At 41.4% G+C, this 19,368-nt stretch overlaps 2 protein-coding genes across 13 annotated transcripts in view; one reads left to right on the forward strand and one right to left on the reverse strand.

Annotated features, from left to right (window-relative positions):
* The window catches only part of LOC310677106 (uncharacterized protein), a 332,640-nt gene that overhangs the window by 191,218 nt on the left and 122,054 nt on the right, over window positions 1–19,368 (forward strand). For 8 of the 10 annotated variants that reach the window (XR_014510919.1, XM_083439493.1, XM_083439496.1 and 5 more), the window contains one exon: window positions 16,730–16,882. Coding sequence is in view for 9 of the 10 variants with exons in the window: in XM_083439493.1 (XP_083295619.1) it covers window positions 16,730–16,882 (153 nt within the window). In the remaining variant the exon portion in view is untranslated. Of the gene's footprint in view, window positions 1–16,729; window positions 18,052–19,368 lie in introns of those variants that run through there. The other 2 variants (XM_083439488.1, XM_083439489.1) reach the window with 1 other exon arrangement.
* PHEX (phosphate regulating endopeptidase X-linked) overlaps window positions 13,531–19,368 on the reverse strand; it is an 89,265-nt gene continuing 83,427 nt past the window's right edge. For all 3 annotated transcript variants that reach the window (XM_083439407.1, XM_083439408.1, XM_083439409.1), the window contains one exon: window positions 13,531–15,385. In XM_083439407.1, coding sequence (XP_083295533.1) covers window positions 15,283–15,385 — 103 coding nt within the window. In that variant the 3' untranslated portion in view covers window positions 13,531–15,282. The remainder of the gene's footprint in view (window positions 15,386–19,368) is intronic.

Below are 19,368 nucleotides of genomic sequence, written 5' to 3' on the forward strand. Positions count from 1 at the left end.
CTTGAGTGTTTTTGCATGGCTGAACTGTGTCCTTAAATGCTTTCATGCTTCTTGTTTGCCTGGAGGAAAGGTAAAGGGGCAAGTGTGAGAGCATAGACACTAGCCATACCTTACAAATGTAAAATTCACATTGGGTCAGATGTTTGGTTGTCTGTTCCACATTTGCCTCTAGCATGTGGCCTCCAGAAGTTTGCCCAGTAGGAAGCACAACCCTCAGAGAAAAAGGGTTCCCCATCCCTGGTTTAACCATACTCAGATAAACCTTGCAGCTTTTAATCGTTTTACTTTTTCATGACCATGGAATATTAAAATAGTAAGGATTCGAGTTCAAGGTCACAGTGCTTATGACTCACCTACAGACTCAAAGAGCTAGTGTTGTATCTATATAGAAGTTGGGGAAAGCATGAACAATAAGCTGTGATTTTTTAAAATTTTAATTTGATTTTTAATTTTTTTAATTTAAATTTTAATTTAAAAAAAAAAAACCATTTGCAATTGCCTATATTGTTGACTGCCTTTTGCACATTTTCCAACCATGAGTAGCATTTCTAAACAATGTTTCTAGAGCCATTCTATAAGCGGAGGCAGGAAGCTTAAATCAAGGGCCGCACAGTGACATTTTGAGTGTCAGGCACTCTCTTTCTAAAATGAGTCTGGGATGACACAAAACACTACGTTAAAATATATAGTTGATTGTAACGGCAGAGCTTTACTATAGTCATCGCTGAGAATAAAACGTCTGACCCATCTTTACATATCGATCAGCACAGCATCCCTTTGAGATGAGTTCAGCTGAGGTAGCCAACGCGCCTGAGGCCACAGAGTGAACTTCAGGGCTGAGTGGGGATATAATCAGGATTTCTCAGATTGCTATCAAACCAGCAACTACACAACACTAAAAAACAACAACAACAACCCAAATCTGAATACAGTGGTACCTCGGGTTAAGAATTTAATTTGTTCTGGAGGTCCATTCTTAACCTGAAACTGTTCTTAACCTGAGGTACCACTTTACCTAATGGGGCCTCCCACTGCCACCGTGCGATATCTGTTCTCATTCTGAAGCAAAGTTCTTAACCCAAAGTACTATTTCTGGGTTAGCAGAGTCTGTACCTGAAGCATCTGTAACCCGAGGCACCACTGTAACCAGTTTATGTCAATTATTGTATGTGTAGTTTACTATTTATACTTATATAACATGCTGAGTAGTGAGCATTAACACTGTATGTCTGATATCTGATTCTGCAGCTGGTAAACATTTCACAGAATCATAGAGTTGAAAGGGACCCCAGGGGCCATCTAGTCCCTTGACACAGCTGTCAGTAAAATACAGCCTCCACCCATTAAACAGGCTCCTAGGAAGGGCTGCTCCAACTACAGAAACCCCCTTCATGAATTTCTCAACATGAAGGGCAAAGCAACTTCACAGAGCAGTGGGGTCATGCCTTTAGCCCTGCCCCTGATGTCAAGACGCTCCGCCAAGCCCTGCCCCCAACATCCACACATCCATGTGGACCTCTGAAGTAGGAACTTCAATGTCTAAAATCCCTGGTAGAGGACACGGATCCAGAGAGCACGCTAAGGGTGGCCAAATTCTGTGTGACTGCCATAAAACTTGGGGAACAAGCTGTGCTACAATAATGACTAAGGCCTTAAATGACAATTTTAGGTCATATTTTAGTGATTAAGATTTAACTTATACAGTATATTTTTAACTGCTGTTATATCTGCATTGTCTCTGTTATAGCCAACTGCAAATTCAAATGTATCCCTATCATGTTTTATGACTTCCCTGATATTGTATGTGAGCTGGAACAGGTCTGTGACTGAAATAGTAAATTTGTTGTCTGAAGTAGGAAAGCTTTTGCATGTAGTCCGCCCCATGAGCAGGTGTCTCCTCAGATTCTGGAATCCTGATCACGCAAGAATCTGGGGTAGCCTCCATATGTTTGTAGAGGTCTACACACCAAGGGTTCTCCCTCCAGATCTGCCCATGGATGTGGGGAGATTGGTAGCAGGAAGAGCTATACAATGTCAGGAGCAGGGTCGTGGTCAGGGTGCTGTGCTGCTGTGCCTTGAGCACAGTTTGGAACAAGTGGCTGTGAAAAGCCACAAACGAAAAGGCTGGGGAAAGTTGTATATTTGGAGCTTTTCACCCTAAAACTTTTCACAGCACAGCCTGAATAGTTACCTTATAACTAAGGACCAAACTAGGTGTGACAATATTCATGTCTTTAGCCTCTGCATGGCTGAAGTGTTGAAATAAATAGCCCTGGAGAGCTTTGACCTCTCCAGGGTCCTGATCAGAATACCCCACAACACATATGCACAGGTGCTGTACACAATGGGAAGAAAATGCTCATTGCAAATAGCAGGCATGGGGGCCCTGATTAGCATTGTCACTTATGCATCACCAAAAAGGGTGGAATGCATAATTAAAAAAGGAGGGATCAAAAAAACCCAAACAGATTTGGATCAACGTTTAAGTATGGATGCAATAGTATATATATGTATAAATGGAAGTTTAGAAGTGATTACTATGCATTCAAATTGAAACACATCTTATCATAGTTTGGAAGACTGTGGCCAGATGACTGCTGTTCCTGTTTAGACTTCTGTCCAGATGCTAAAGGCCATTGTCCTCTTTGTTAGGGCTGATTATCATTAAACTGGAATTGAGTAGACAATCCTACAAATAGAGGATGCTTTCAAACAGAGGACTGTTCTCTAAAGCAGGACACATGGCCATCCTAGCTACAATTCCAGCCACGCTAAATTGGGGGGAGGAACCAGGCCTCGGTGTTATCACCCAACAACAGGGCCCACATATGTCAATAGACTCATGCCTAGTTTGGCTGTAAATAACAACTTAGAAAGACATACACAAAACTGGCATTGACAAAGAGTAACCATGATGGATTATTTTGTTTACTGATTCATCTTTCTAGGGATTTTATTTTCTAGATCACAATGGCCTAGTCGGGTCAATTCCTCCTGACATAGTAATGATAAATGCCCTTGAAAATGATCTCTACAATATACATCCTTCCCATTAGTCTTGTTTTGCCAACTGCAGTGCCAGACTGATAAAAAAAAATATATTTATGCTAAAGACTGTTTGAAACCATTCACTTAATGGCTGGCTATGCTATCCTTAATACTTGAAGTGATGCAGCTAAGCTAACCTGAATATTTGAAGAGGTATAACTCACCCTAAATGTTGCAACTTAAAAGAATCACTATAAATCTGCACAGATTATAGCCGTGGAATAGAAGGGAGAAACTCATTGAGAGGAAAGCTGAATCCACATTTCTTAAACCTTTCTACTGTGTAATCTACTAAACAATACTTCTGCAATTTTAAGAAAAATGCAAATGTTTAATCCAAAAGACAGGAAAGCATACATTATCTTTTTTTTTCATATATAAAGTTTTTTATTTATACAACAAGAAAGACAAACAAACAAACACCGAACACAAATACCAAACCATACACTAATCACAAAAACAACCATAGACACACAATACTCCTAGCAGACAATAAAACATCTATTGGTCTTAACACTAAAGACCCGACCTCCCGTCCATTCCATACTTCAAATTCATATTACTTATTGCCCATACACATTTTTTCTTATAATTAAACTTATTCTCATTAAATCTAATTTCTTATATCTACCTTACAACTATTACTGAAGTTCCTCGAATGCTGCAACAGAATTTAAACTACTATATTTTTCAGATATTCTTTGAAAACCTCCCATTTAGAAACAAATTCCTGTTTTGATTTATTCTTTATTTTTTCTGATAAACCATCTAATTCAGCATATTCTGTCAGCTTTTGGATCCAATCTTGAATAGAGGGGATTTCATTACTCTTCCATTTTGCTGCGATCAAAACTCTTGCTGCCGCCGTGGCATATAAAAAGATACCCTTCCTCTTTTGTGGAATATCCAAATCTGTTATTCCTAGGAGGTAGGCCTCTGGTTTTTTATTGAAAGAGATCTTTAGCATTTTTTGCAGCTCTGCATGCATACATTAACAATACACTTTCTTGACTTTTCACTTGATGTGTAAGGTAAATTCATAATTAGATATAAATAATTTCTGTGAATTTTGAGATTCGTAGTTCAACACTTGGGAGCGTAACATCCATCATCACATTGCAAATCTTGTTTAATGTGGAGCTGCCTATAATCATTAAGAGCTAGATTTGTTTTCTGTATTTTCAATCACTAGGTTTTTAAGAGCAAGCATATTATTGTGCAAAACCCCATTCCAACATGGTTTCATTAAACAATCCACCCAGAATGTCAATATTACAGTTCAATGCTGCTTTTGTATTGATTAGTTGACAGGGCATGCCCATGTAGCTAGAATTGGCACATCCAGCCCTTAAAAACTGCAGAAACATAGGATTCTCCAAACATTAATCAATGGTCATCTAGTTCTATATTGCCTATACCAGGGGCCAATAACCTCTCTTTTTTTCTGCTGAGAGTTGCATTTCTGCAGGAGGAGGAATGGTTCCCCCAGTGGAGCAGAGTTTCAACAATGGGCTTCCAGCAGCAGTGAGACTGCTGCATTCTGGGAGGGAAGGTTGCCAAGGTCAGGACTGTGTGGACACACCAGTGGAAACATTACAGTGCTTCTTTGGGTGTATCTGCTCAGCCCTGACATCACGACCACCTCGTCTCTTTCCCCCTTCCAACTGGTACACAGCAACAATGCTGTTGCCAGAAAGCTGCTGTTGGTTGTGGCTCTGTCCCACCAGGAGAGCCACCCCTGCTTGGGTGGAATCTGTTGAGAGTTGCATGCTGGCAGTGGGCGGAGCCAAAAGGGGACAGAAACAAAATTAGGCAGACACCCCTTCTCTCTTCCCCTGTCCTCTCTGTAACCCCCCTTTCCTCTCTGTTATTTCAGCTGTGTTTCTCCCCTCCTTGTCAACCACATAAAAATTAGACCCTGGGCCATGTGAAATTAGATTGGTGTAACATGGAGCCTAGGGGACGTGGGTGGCGCTGTGGGTTAAACCACAGAGCCTAGGACTTGCCGATCGGATGGTTGGCAGTTTGAATCCCCGCGATGGAGTGAGCTCCCGTTGCTCGGTCCCTGCTCCTGCCAACCTAGCAGTTCGAAAGCACGTCAAAGTGGAAGTAGGTAAATAGGTACCGCTCCAGCGGGAAGGTAAACGGCATTTCCGTGTGCTGCTCTGGTTCGCCAGAAGCGGCTTAGTCATGCTGGCCACATGACCTGGAAGCTATATGCCGACTCCCTCGGCCAATAAAGCAAGACGAGAGCTGCAACCCCAGAATCATCCGCGACTGGACCTAACAGTCAGGGGTCCCTTTACCTTTAACATGGAGCCTGGTGTACACTTACTGTCCGGAGTTACAGAGTGAGCCTTATCTGGAGAACTGTGAACAACCCTTCTGCACTGTGGCCTATCACACTCTACCATGCCACACTCTACTGTGGATAGGTCCACCAAGTAATGGGTAAAAAGAAATGGGAGCCTTGCAGCTTGGAATGGGTCTGACTGCTCCACCCATGTACTCCCTGTGTCCACATGTGAAGGTTTTTTTTAATGTAGACAATGAAAAAGGGGGTTTCCTGTTATGAAAGCCCAAGGTCAGTGTGACACACACTTAAATGGATTACAATGTATTTAAAGAGTATAGTCAGCTATGGGATATGGGTTGAGCTGGATGAACGTATGGGGGTGACCTATAGCCCAGTGTCTCTTTTTGTTAAAGAAGGGGGTTTGGACAAGAGAAATCAAGATGGCTGCTGGGGATTATCTTGATGGCCTGTCCAAGTGTCTAAGTACCCTCCTGTTTAAAGAAAGGGTATGAGAAGGAGCTACCTAGCATCAATTTGGATAGACTGTGACCTTAAGATGGGCTCTTTTTAAAATTCAATCTTTATTGGTTTGAAATCAACACATAAACACACAAAGAAAGCTTAGAAAAGGGAAAAAAGGAAAAGAAAACAGAACAAACAAAAAGAAATAGAACAATACATCCCGAATGCACAAAAATATTCCAGCCATCAACTTCTGACTTCCTTGATATGGGTTCTTTGTTTCCTTACTTACTTGCATCTATTTTTCAACAAATTTAATCTTTAGTAAATCTTGTTTGTATTCTTTATACCATATTCAATTCCAAGAGTTATTCAAAGTATTCTAAAGTTTTTATATGGGGGCGCTGTTCTTTTAAATATTGTCTATAGATCTCCCATTCCCTTTTAAACTTGGGTCGGTCAATCTCTAATCTTTTCCATCATGTCTGCTGGTTCCATGTATTCAAGCGTTTTTACTTGCCACTCCTCTTTTGATGGGATTTTATCTCCTTTCCACCCCTTGGCAATCATCATCCTCGCTGCCTTGTTGCATACAAAAAGATCCTTCTTTTCCCCCTTGGGATGCCATTATGGCTAAGAGGAAGGCTTCCTTTTTTTATTAAAAGTTATTTTGAACAGTTTTTAAAATTCGTTATAAATAAGTTCCCAGAAGCTCTTTATTTATTTTTTGCAACCCCACCACATGTGGTACATCATTCCCTCTAACTCTCTACGCTTCCAGCATAAATTTGTGTTGGTTCTGTACATTTTGGGAAGTTTGCTGTGGTTGATCTACCACCTGTATAGCATGTTCATAAAGTAAAACTTTAAGATGGGCTTTTTAATGGCATCAAGTAAATACTTTCAATTTGCACTCAATTCCTTGAAAATTGAAAACTGATATATTGATAATGGACTCACTCTATGATTTATTATTAGTAGTAATAATAAAATAATACCTTTATTGTCAATGTACAACCTGTGCACAGTGAAATTAACCGCAGTAGTAGGGGGAACAGTCGGATATTATTTAATGTGGCAATTTCATGGGTAGCTTGTCTTCCTTGCTATTCTAGATGAACTATGATCACAGCTAATAGGCAAGAAGTCAGTGGCTCAAATGCAGGAAAGATGTGTTACTTTTGAGCTGCAGAGCCTCTCACTTCCATGCTAATAAAATGGTATTGTAGGAGATGTCAAGTAACTATGGCAAGCTTCTCTTCAAGTGCATTTCCCATTAAAAGGCTGACAAAAATGGTCTAAGAGGAGTCATCATCTTACTCAAGTGAAACAGACATGTTGCCAATTGAGAGGGTGCCTTGGACAGCAGCTTATAGTAAAATGGTTTGGGGGGGTAGGGAGAGGCACAGCTGGCTCCTGTGGTAGAATAATATGGAATACTTTCAACCACCACTGCATTTCCATGGCTGAATGTTTGCCTGTTCAAGGCAAAGGGAAATAAGATGGCAATGGCTAGCCAGATAAGGTGCATTGTCTTTAAGAAGCACAATGGGGACCTGCAACAAAATACTGCAGTATATCCTCATCTGCAAACAGGAACGCTCCTGCTCAGGGTTCCAGTCAGTCATGGCTTCATCAGAAATGTGGTAAACTATAAGGGGCTCAAGCAGGCCCCACCCATTTCTGTTCTAACTGACACCCAGCATTCTGAGGCTACTGAGTTTGCTCAGTTTTCAGCATGTTGTTTTGCCCCAGGGCTTTTTTAATAGGTTATTTTGTACTTCTATAACCACTGGAGTTTCACCGAGCATGCTTATACCTTCTTCTTGTTTCCTGGTGGACCCATCTTGGCTCTTTCTGATGCTGCGCCTCCATCTGAGTTTGCTATTAGAGTGATCTGTGGACAGGTATGGGAATGACTATTTACAATCAGTTTTCATTAAAGGACAATAGGTAATATTTCCCCCCAAATGTTATTTAGCTATACCATCTGAATAGCAAATAAAGAAATAGATATAGTACTCCTACATCAGAATTTGCCGCAATCCAGAGGAATATTTCAGGCCCAGAAGTTTAAGTGTGTTTCAACTAGAATGGTTTCCTCACTTATTTTAACAAAGGTAGGAATTTTTCCTTGAACACTTTCTTTGCTGTGAAAATTTTAGTGCCCTTCCTTAAAATGAATGGTGGTTCCATGTGCAAACTGCAGGATCTATTTATTTAAATAAGCATGTAAGAACCTCTAAATTTGAGGTGATTTGATGCAAGAAAGTTGGGTGTGACTAACAGCCTAATACTGTTTATATTTACAGTGGAACCTCAGGTTACAGATGCTTCAGGTTACAGACTCTACTAACCCAGAAATAGTACCTTGGGTTAAGAACTTTGCTTCAGGATGAGAACAGAAATCGTGCTATGGCGGCACGGCTGCAGCGGGAGGCCCCATTAGCTCAAGTGGTACCTCAGGTTAAGAACAGTTTCAGGTTAAGAACAGACCTCCGGAACGAATTAAGTTCTTAACCCGAGGTACCACTGTACTTGAAAGCAAGCCACATTTATTTCAATGAAATTTGCTTCTAATGTGACATGTTTAGAATTACTTGCTAACTCTCATTGAAATCTCATTCACTATCATGGAAAAATTAAAAACCAGTTTAACTTCTTCTTTAGGATGAAATCTGCAAGCATAGCAGCCCCTCCAAAGTAGATAAAGCTTATAACATTAGGTTATTGTGCTGGGTACTTTTCACGTTTCTTAAAGGAATCATCTATAAGTTTTGTTATTTGTTTTTAAATTTGGTTTGGCAGAATTGGATGAAATTTGCACACTTGTTACTTCTTTTAAAGGAATGAATCCTACCAAGCTTCAGATGGATAGATGCAGCAGTTTCCCCACAAGGGCACTATTTACAGTCTGGGGATGGTTCAAGAAAGGATTCACTTAATCTCCCCTACTTTTTGTGAGCAATTTGAATGAAAAATGAGTGAGGAGCCTCTAGGTGAGAAACCTGTCAAATTGCAGTTAATTGGTCTTATGCTGGGCACCTTTAAAGTCGATGGGGGAAGAATACTAAAAGAGACTCGCTTCCCTCCCTGTGGTTTTGTCAATTTAATTATGAAAAGGGGCATGCATAATAAAGGTACCCCATGGAAAGTAACTTCAGGAGGATTCATGCAAGGGCTAGGGAGTTATGATAAATGGAAGGGGGTTGGAGCTTCAGGCTTGTGTTCTGCTGAATTAGCACCAAAAGCTGATTTGACTGGGCATGTGGGCACAGAAGTAGATGTTCTAAGCAAGCACCACTAGCAGAAATAGCACAGAGTGCAGAACAAACAAGAATTAGGCGATACAGTCACCTTTAGGGAAGGGATATTGAAATAGTGTTATTGGTAAAGGTAAAGGGACCCCTGACCATTAGGTCCAGTCGTGACCGACTCTGGGGTTGCGGTGCTCATCTCGCTTTATTGGCTGAGGGAGCCGGCGTACAGCTTCCGAGTCATGTGGCCAGCATGACTAAGCCGCTTCTGGCGAACCAGAGCAGCACGGAAACGCCGTTTACCTTCACGCCGGAGCAGTACCTATTTATCTACTTGCACTTTGACGTACTTTCGAACGGCAGGAGCAGGGACCGAGCAACGGGAGCTCACCCTGTCGTGGGGATTCGAACTGCCGACCTTCTGATCGGCAAGTCCTAGGCTCTGTGGTTTAACGCACAGCGCCACCCGTGCCCCCAGTGTTATTGGAGACCATGGTAAAATCATTGCCTCTTATTAAAAGTTTGACCTGTCAGTCACAAGAGAGTTTTCCTTCCTCCAGTATGACATTTGTTATTGTGGTGAGCCCTGGGAGCAATATTTCAGTTTGTGAAAGCACACTGGCTATAGAGTTTCTACTCTATCCAAATCTCTAAATCACCCTGCATCACTTTAGAGATCCCTGCTTTAGTTCAGAGTGCTTTGTGGAGATCTAGCTCTGGCTCCGGCAAGCCCTGAATCTGTCTGAAGTAGTTTTCAGATTAGGGTTCAGGACTCTCCAACAAGTACACAAAGAGAAAGCCAAATCAAATATTTAGCGAGCATTTTCTACAATGGGACCGATAATCCTACATAAAAGCACTGACCTATGTCCAATTATGGTTCCCCCCCCCCCCACCTCCTCCAAAGCAGCTGGAAAAGCCATTACACCTGATGGCAATCAAAAGGAAGCAGCAGTGCTGATCCGACTAACATTTAGAAAATCTTTCATTAAATGATTTAACTGGGTAAAGACTAAAAAAATTGCTTCTCTTTCAAAAGAACTGCATGGCAGGATTTTAATTAAAGTGAATTAATATGGTATTTTCATTAATAATGCAGTGAAAAAGAACAAATCATGTGAGGGGAATTTAAGGAATAAAAATACCCCTCAATTCTCTCCTTGCCCGACTGATTCTCACTTTTCTTCCATAACCCCTTTTGTTACTCAGTGTAAATAGTTGATTAAAAATCCCCTAAAGTATTAACAGATGAGTAGCCTTACAGAATTATTCTGAAATATATCTTCTCTCATGTTAATCATTTTTTGAGCTGCTTGGTTTTTGCCTATTCATTTTCTTGCCTTCTGAAAAACCGTATTGTTGACCCTATGAGAACAAAGACAGCAGTCCTAGACCCACTTACCTGGGAGTAACACATGTATTATAGGAACACAGATAAAGAACTTTTGTCTCCGATGCATAGCTAATAGCCCATAATAGCCCATCTCCATATCCAGCAAAACAGGTGTCCAGCCAGTGCATAGGGTGTGATGGAAATGAGGATATATATCTGCTTTCTGCACATAGAGCTACTTCTGTGTGCAGTTCTCACTAGTTGATTGGGACATTTGCCTTACTTTGCTCTTGAAGGTATTCAGAACCCATTTTCACATTTTCTCTGCCTTCCCTTTGAGCTTTCCCCCATGTCTTAAGTCAATATTCTATTGGCAGCACAGCCTGCCCAAAAGGCAATCTCCCTTTCCCTGAGTCAGCAGATCTACTTAAGCTTTCTCTTCGATGCTTATTGTTAGATGGAAACTTCAACAGATTGTTGAGATAGGTCCTTAGCCCCCTGAGTCTATGACATCATCCATTTCAAAGGGCTTCCTCTTGATAAGAAGGGAGTTTAATCAATGTGGCTGTCTGGAGACAGCCTTCTGGCCTTTTGACTGCTTGACTGACCAGTTTCCATGGATACCTGCTACTGACAGCCTTTGCCCAGCTGAGACGCAGACATAATTTTGCTTTCCATGAACAATGAAACTGAATCCTTAAGTCACAAGTAACTCAAGACCACTTCATGGAGGAGAGGGCTATCGAGGGCTACTCGCATGGTGGCTTTTTCGACGCCACCCTCTCTGAGCTGCTTTACAAGGCTGGGATCATTTTCAGAAGGCCATTCCGGTGGGGTGACCCAAAAGGGGCAATTCTAATTCAGGTTCAGTTGTTGGCAATGTTTCAACCTCCACTTCTTTTATTTCTCCAGGCTTTTGGTTGTTAACTGCGCCTTTTGACAGAGTTTATTGTCTGCTGCATTCTTTTTTAAAGGTTGCTTTTTATAATCTTAATGGCTATATTATAATATTTGCATTGTGTTTCAAGATTGCTGCTAGCTGTCCTGGGCTCCATAGAAATAAATAAGAGAGGAAAATATAGAGCATGTAAAAGTATCCCAATCCACAATACAATCATGTAAACAAAATGGTACTCTAGGAGTTAAGGTTAAAATCTGATGCATAGTTCTACTCCTTACATTTGGTACGATTGTAGACTAATTAATATCATATACACATCATTTCTGAGAGATCAGAGATTCTCATGTAACATGTCGCCTTGCTTCTTTTTAACCTCAAGCTTTGATAATATATTGAATAGGACCTATGCTTTGGTTAGGATGATCACTGGGGAATCTAAAATGTCTTATTTTAAATTGGATTAAGTGGTTTGATTAGCGAAACAGGCTCCTACTGCAGGAGTTTTGAACAACGGGTATGTTCTATTTTTGAAGCCGGAAAACGAGAGCCATTTTGCTGGTGTACGTTTTCCCAATGTGCCACTGTAATCTTTGGTAACTCCAGTTCCTACAATTAGAAACATATTTTAAAAAATAAATATGCACTAACATGCTGTGAAGCTGAGGGAAAAGGTGACTAGCTGAAAAACAAGAGCTGTGTGGATATGTAAGCAGCTGTTCAAATCAAAAGCACTTTGCAGTACAGTCATACCTTGTAAGTCGAATGGAATCAGTTCCGGAAATTCGTTTGACTTCCAAAGCATTCGACTTTCAAATCGCGACTTCTGATTGGCTGCAGGAAGGTCCTGCAGCCAATCAGAAGCCATGGAAGCCCTGTCGGACATTCGGCTTCCAAAAGAATGTTCGAAAACTGGAAGTCACTTCTGGTTTCTATCGTTTGGGAGCCGAAACCATCTGAGTTCCAGGGTGTTCAACAACCAAGGTACAACTGTATTGCAAAGGTTTAGAGGTGCAGTTCTGTACTATAAAGGAGTTCCCGAACTGTGATCCACCGGTGGTCCACAAGCTTCATTCAGGTGGTCTGTGCCAACTTGTGGCAGGTCTGTGAAGAACGCTTACAGTTTGAATAATATGGAATATAAAAAAGAAACAAAAATGCAATTAAACAGCATATGGCATCTTGAACTCTGCAGTTGCTGCATGAGTAGGTAGGGTGATAATCACTAAGCGCTTCAGAAATTTTCTAGTGGTTGGTGTGGAAAATAAGTTTAGAAACCACTGCTATATTGATGTTTTCCACAGAGGAGGTATTGACAATTGTAAGTGGTACAGCCAACGCGTTGTCATTGTTAAAGTTTGTGCTTGGCCACCCATAGTGCATTCCTATACATACGCACTTAGAAGTCCCATCATGCTCAGTGGGGCTTACTCCCAGATAAATGTGAATAGGAATGCAGCCTTAAACTTTCTCCCATTGAAATGATTGGCAAAGCCACCATCATTTCTTCAGTGTCATGAAATGAGCAGACCTTACAGAATAAACAAACTTCCAATAGATTCTCAAAATGCATCTGACGTTTCTATTATAAAGTCCATTTGAGTTGATTTAAAATTCTGAGAAAAATGGATGTGTAAATGGATCTTATGTGTGAACATATCAGAATCTGTGCTAGGCATTTGGTAAAGTAATAGCAGTCATAGGAAAAGATAATGAATTTTGAGGTAACATACTGCACAAAATTTAAATGCATCCTTGTATTTGGAACCTGAATACTATCCAAACATAAGTTCCATGTATTATTGCTGTGCATACACATCAGGGAAACTCCTACAAACAAACAAAAACCCTCTTCTAAAGCTCAGTTTTTAGATTGGACAAGGCAGAGGGCCTTTGGGCACCAAGAGGAGTATTGAAGCACAGTGCCCATGGCTGCCGCATTGGGGGTCCTAGTCTTAGCTTCTGATGCAGCTGCACGGGCAGCTGAGTATAACTGTGTGTGTGTCATATATTCTTCCTGTTCACCCATGACACATAAAACAATAACATTCAGAATGGCCCTGCAACAGTTACTTGTTTCTTATTTTAGACTTGTGTACTCTGCCTCCCCCCCCCCCCCCGCCATAAACTCAAAGCGGTTTACACCATGAAAACACACATAGGAATATATCCACTATAAAACTACACACACGCCATAAAAATGAATATCGCAAGAGAAGATGACTGAGTCATGGTATTCTGGAAAGCTTTTATTATATTATATAGTTTACAAAATCCCTCTATTTCAACAAATTAGCAGTCATTTCCATTCCCTTAAAAATAAATGCGCAAAAAAAATTGTATACAACAATCATTCAGAACACATATGTTTTAATCTTGTACTATTTATTCCTGAAGTAGTTATGTAATGACGACGAAAATGGCAGGAAAAATGAGAAGCCGGCTACAACTCTTTAATCCTTTACATTGCCTTCAGCAGCAAGAATGCTGCTCCTTTCACAGTGCACCTACAACAGACTTAGTAAAGGCAATCCTAATTATGTTTACTCAGAAGTAAGTCCTGTTATTGAATTCAATGGGGCATACTGTCAAATAAGTGGGGTTAGGATTGCAGCCTAACCCATAGCTCCTATTTGAAATCAATGGGACAAGTTATTTGTGACTTAAGTTTCCACTGAAATCAATGGGATTAAGTGCAACTAACTTCGTTTACATCCAGCCCTGACTATATATGTATACTGAAGGTTTTATATGTGCCTAAACCACTGCAGGTACAACCAAATCCCTAAAGAATGCTGGTCTCTAGGGTGCAGGGAGTGGGTGGGTTCCTGAATCTGAACTATACATTTCACAGTTCTTTTACTTAATGAGTTTAACATCCAGGATCAATGGGCAGATTCAGCATAGTTACAGGAAAGATCAGAATGTGAAGTCAGGTATTTGCTTTCTGCTTTTATAGCAGCAGTTACCTGCTGAAGAGAGAAATCTGCTTTTGCTTTGGTCCTATATGCAGTAAGACATTCTCAGCCAAAGTTTGAGCAGAGGGGGATGGCTGAAAGTTATGGGGTGGGAGGGGTAAGAATTGAAATTAGCAAAGTGAACAAGAAAGAATTCCTCTTTCCTTTCTGGTCTTGGTAACTGTTTTTGCCTCAGACTTAGAATTAAGATTTATGTAGTCTTACACAGACATTGTTCCACATTCTTCTGCCTAGAGGAATGTGGAAATAGTGCTAACATACAGTATGCATATCTGCATTTCAGGAAGGATGAAACACAGGAAGGCCATACCTGAAGTCCAGACCAGATCATCACATGCATCTTTTATCACCAGGGAAGAAACAGCTCAGAAGGTTAGTGGAATTTTGAACCGGAAAAACAGCAGAGTAGGAAAGGATAAAGCAGCCACATTTTAATCTTCTCTTCCTTCAAAGCTATTTTTGATCAAGGGGGGAAATAATAGAAAATATATGTGACAGGAAGTTTTGGATGTTTTCCCTCCACTTAAAACAGCATCATGGCCACCACACCAAGTTTGTTCACTGTGGTCCTCTGTAAAGCGCAAGTGTGCCATTTAAACCTTGTTAAGCCTGCAATATCACTACACTTACATGTGAGTAAAGCCCAATGAATATAGTGGGACAAGCTTCGGAATAAAGATACATAGAGATAAACCTGCTTAAATCACAGAGTAGAATGTATTTATGAAAATAACCCATAAGAAACTATCCATCTGCATACATTTCTTTGAAAAGATCTGCCCTTTTTTATACTCTATATTTTGAGTAGTTTCTATATCCTGAACAAGCAATTAAATAGTAGATCTGGGCAGGTCACCCACAGATATCAGGGCACACAAAACAACAAATCTGGTCCCTGGTTGGCCAAGGCTGTTCTGAAGCAGCGGTAGCTCATTGACAGTTTGGAACTGTCCCAATAAGGGAGTGACTCCAGCAGGTGACTTCTTCAACATAGGACACTGGAGAGATCGCTACCAAACCCGACAGGAGTCTCCACCTCGATTCATTGTTGTTGATTCTGGGCAGTTGAAAGCTTTCTGGAACTCCTCAAAATTACTCATGGCACCAATAACTCTGCAGGGGAGGGAGAAAAGAAAGATAAGTGGACTCTTCTCCAGACTTTTGGAGATGTTGTTTCTTCAGATTCATAAGGTATCCAGTTTGGACACTGTGTTCAATCATAGCTTGAATGGGATGCAGCTGTGTTGATCTATATATTATATGTAGAGGATGAGTCTTTTAAAAGAGTTGATACAGAGTACACATGTTCCACGGGGCCTCTTTTAAAAGACTCACCCTGTATACATGTTTATCTATGAGAATGCCATAGCCCACTCAACCAGTTCAATCTGCTGAACTGGCACTGTTACAGGTCCCCCATAATACCCATTCTGTGTAGCTAATAAATTGATATTTTAGTTTCTTCACTGTACTCTTTTTGGTGCCTGCTAAAAGCATTTTTATTTAGACTAGCTTACCCAGATATGTAGAATGTTGGTGAGTGTTTTCATCTGTTTTTCATTTATGGCAAATTTTATTTTTTTTGCATGTTTCAAATATTTATTTATTTTTGCCAAAAAAAATTCTCTATGTAAATCACTTTGAGAATATTTACAACCAAGCAGTGTACAATATACAGGACGTGGGTGGCACTGTGGGTAAAACCTCAATGCCTAGGACTTGCCAATCGTAAGGTCGGCGGTTTGAATCCCCGCAGCGGGGTGAGCTCCCGTCTTTCGGTCCCAGCTCCTGCCCACCTAGCAGTTCGAAAGCACCCCTAAGTGCAAGTAGAAAAATAGGGACCGCTTTATAGCGGGAAGGTAAATGGCGTTTCCGTGTGCTGCGCTGGTGCCGGCTCGCCAGATCAGCTTTGTCACGCTGGCCACGTGACCCAGAAGTGTCTCCGGACAGCGCTGGCCCCCGGCCTCTTAAGTGAGATGGGCGCACAACCCTAGAGTCGGACACGACTGGCCCTGATGGGCAGGGGTACCTTAGTGTATAATATGTGTGTGTGTGTACACTCTCTCTCTCTCTCTCTCTCTCACACACACACACACACACACACATATATATATGCAGCAGTATGTATACCCAATAAAAAATATATATTCTGACAGCTGAAATGCAAACAATCTTGCAAAGAACTGTTCCGTTATAAACTTCTAAAGCACAGCAGGAACCCCCAACACAGCATGTAATAAAAACAATTTAAAATGCACAAATCCTGCATGCTTGGGTGGTGGTCCAAGCTGGTGCCTCAGCCAGGTTGCTTCATGGAAGGGCCACCTCTGTCAGGAGTATTTAGCTTTTCCCATTCTATATTCATAGGGAAGGTTGTTTTTAAAAGAGAGTATTTCCATAGAGAGAGCTCCAGCAACTACAGTTAGCAATCCTAACACCTGAGTTTTGTCAAAACAGAAGAACAGCATCCTGTTCTCACATGGGCCAACCAGATGCCTGTGGAAACCTGCAAGCAGGACACAAGAGCATTCTCTCCTTCTGCTGTTTCCAGCAACTGGCATTCAGAAGCACTGCTGCCTCTCGTCATGGAGTCCAAGCACAGCCATCATGGTTAGTAAACGTCAAATCCATGAATTTGTCTTATCTTTTATTCAAGATCACAAGCTGCAACATTCCCTCATAGAGGAGTTGCTCCACCCCTTGGGTCATTTTGGTTGCCCTTTTCTGAACCTTTTCTAACTACAATATCCTTTTTGAGGCACCCAGACCTGTACACAGTATTCAGGGCCAGATTTAGGTTTGATGAGCCCCTAAGCTACTGAAGGTAATGGGGCCCTTTATATGTCCAGCTTTCCTTTGTCAACAGCAAATTGTTGCTGTTTTTTGTGCTGAATATATGCTATATGGTAATTTATGGACCTAATAGGTATCTAAAGCCATTTGCACATAACAAATAGAAGCCTACACAACACAAAACACTGTTGCTGTATGTAGGTTTTATTTTATTTGTTTTTTATCTTATATTTTGGAAATGTACATCCAGATTTTTTCCCCTTTAATTTTTTTGGGGGGTCCCCAAGAGAGTGGGGCCCTAAGCTATAGCTTGTTTAGATTATACGTCAATCTGGCACTGACAGTATTCCAAATGCAGTCATATCTTATACTTGTAGGCTTTATTATCCGTGGCTTTATTTTCAATTGCTTTCCTGATGTCCTCTAGCATGGAATTTGCCTTTCTCGCAGCAGCTGCCACTCATAGGTCAGTATCTTCATTAAGCTATCAGCTACAGCCCCGAGGTCTCGTTCATCCAACCACTAGTTGGAATCCAGAGAAAAAAGGCAGCAGGGTCTTCCCAGTAGCATTCATTGTGAAATGTACATTTTAGCTTCCTTTTATTAATCTGCTTCCTAAAGTAAACAACACTAATATTGTCAATCACCTTTTGAACCACACTTTAGACATGTGCTTAATCATACTTGTTACCCTTGTCTGAACTGCCTTCAGATCAGCAATCTCATCTTGGCAATGAGGTGACCAGAACTGCGCACAATATTCTTGACGAGGGCACATTGCTAATTGGTCTAATGGCATTATAATCCTCTCTGTGTTATGCATTGATATCCGGCTTGTTCATTGCCTGAGGCAGCATATTAAACAAGGATCTCAACAGTAGTGCCCCTAATTTTAGCCCAATCTTTTCCCCTGAGTTATTAACGTATTACCTACATAATATTGATTTCTATGTGCTTAATTTAAATTACACTGTGGGTTCATTCAGTCAAAGACCCACTCAGAACAGACCCACTGAAATGACCAAGTTAAATTTCAGTGGGTCTACTCTGAGTAATACCTAGTTGAATTGTGTTGGTTCAGTGCTAAACTCTTATTGCAGGAATTATAGCTCAGTCAGTAGAGCATATGACTCAATCTCAGGTTCATGAGTTTGAACCCCACATTGGGCAAACAATACCTGCATTGCAAGGGGTTAGAATAGATGGCCCTCATGGTTTCTTCCAATTCTATTACAGTATTCTATGAATTTTCTAATCTCAAAAGGTAGTATATCCCCATTTTAACCATTCTGATGTTTCTCTTTCATCCTCAAATTGTGGTAAATGGGCATTTTAGAAATTTAAGAACATAGGAAGATCTTCCCCTTACTGTGCAACCACTAAATATGTTCTCTGTTTCCTCCCAACCTCCTGGAGCAGATTTAGGAAGGGTGGGCATTGGGAGAGGAGAAAAGTGCCACTGCACAAGCTGAAACCTTTGCACTGACAGAACCACTTAGCAGGATACCGACCAGTGAGTTTTCCTCCTCCCTTACTCTGCGATGGCCCAATGAGAAACCTATGCATATACCCATGAGGACAGGAGAAAATATTTCATGTCCTACGGAGACCCCTCTGCGCCCCGGAAGTATGTGTTTGCAGGGCTCCGAATTGAGTCAAGTGTATATTTGGGTGTTGAATGATTTGATGATAAAAAATAAACTTTACTGTGGAACACCTGTTGGATGTATAATACTACATTTGGAATGGGTAAGGGCACAAAACCAGGACATATGCTCAAAAATTCAACATCAAACAGGTAAGTGCTTGGTTGCTGAAGAGAAAAGGAAATACCGTATTTTTCGCTCCATTGGACGCACCGGACCATAGGAGGGGGAGAACAGGGGGAAATTTTTTTTTCTTGTTTTCCCCCTCTAAAACAAGGTGCGTTCAAGGTACATTCACCAGAGCTTGTGAGGCTGGCGGTGGGGGGAATCGCTGCTTTCCCCCACTGCCAGCCTCAAAGATCCCTGAAGCCTTTGGAGCGCAGCACCCCGCTGCCCTGCAGAGGCTTTGCACGCAGACGTCCCCAAGCTAGAGCAGCGAGACGGAGCCCTCCCTCTCACTGTTCTGGCTTGGGAACAGCCTTCCTAGCTTCTCCAGGGCAGCGGGGTGAAGACACCCCACTGCCCTGGAGAGGCTGTGTGCGCAGACGTCCCCAAGCTAGAGCAGCGAGACGGAGCCCTCCGTCTCGCTGTTCTGGCTTGGGAACAGCCTTCCTAGCTTCTCCAGGGCAGTGGCACCCTGTTCTGAGCACCCTGTTC

The sequence above is a fragment of the Podarcis tiliguerta genome (assembly GCF_965153285.1).
Source record: "Podarcis tiliguerta genome assembly, chromosome: 4".
In the NCBI taxonomy this organism is placed as follows: Eukaryota; Metazoa; Chordata; class Lepidosauria; order Squamata; family Lacertidae; genus Podarcis; species Podarcis tiliguerta.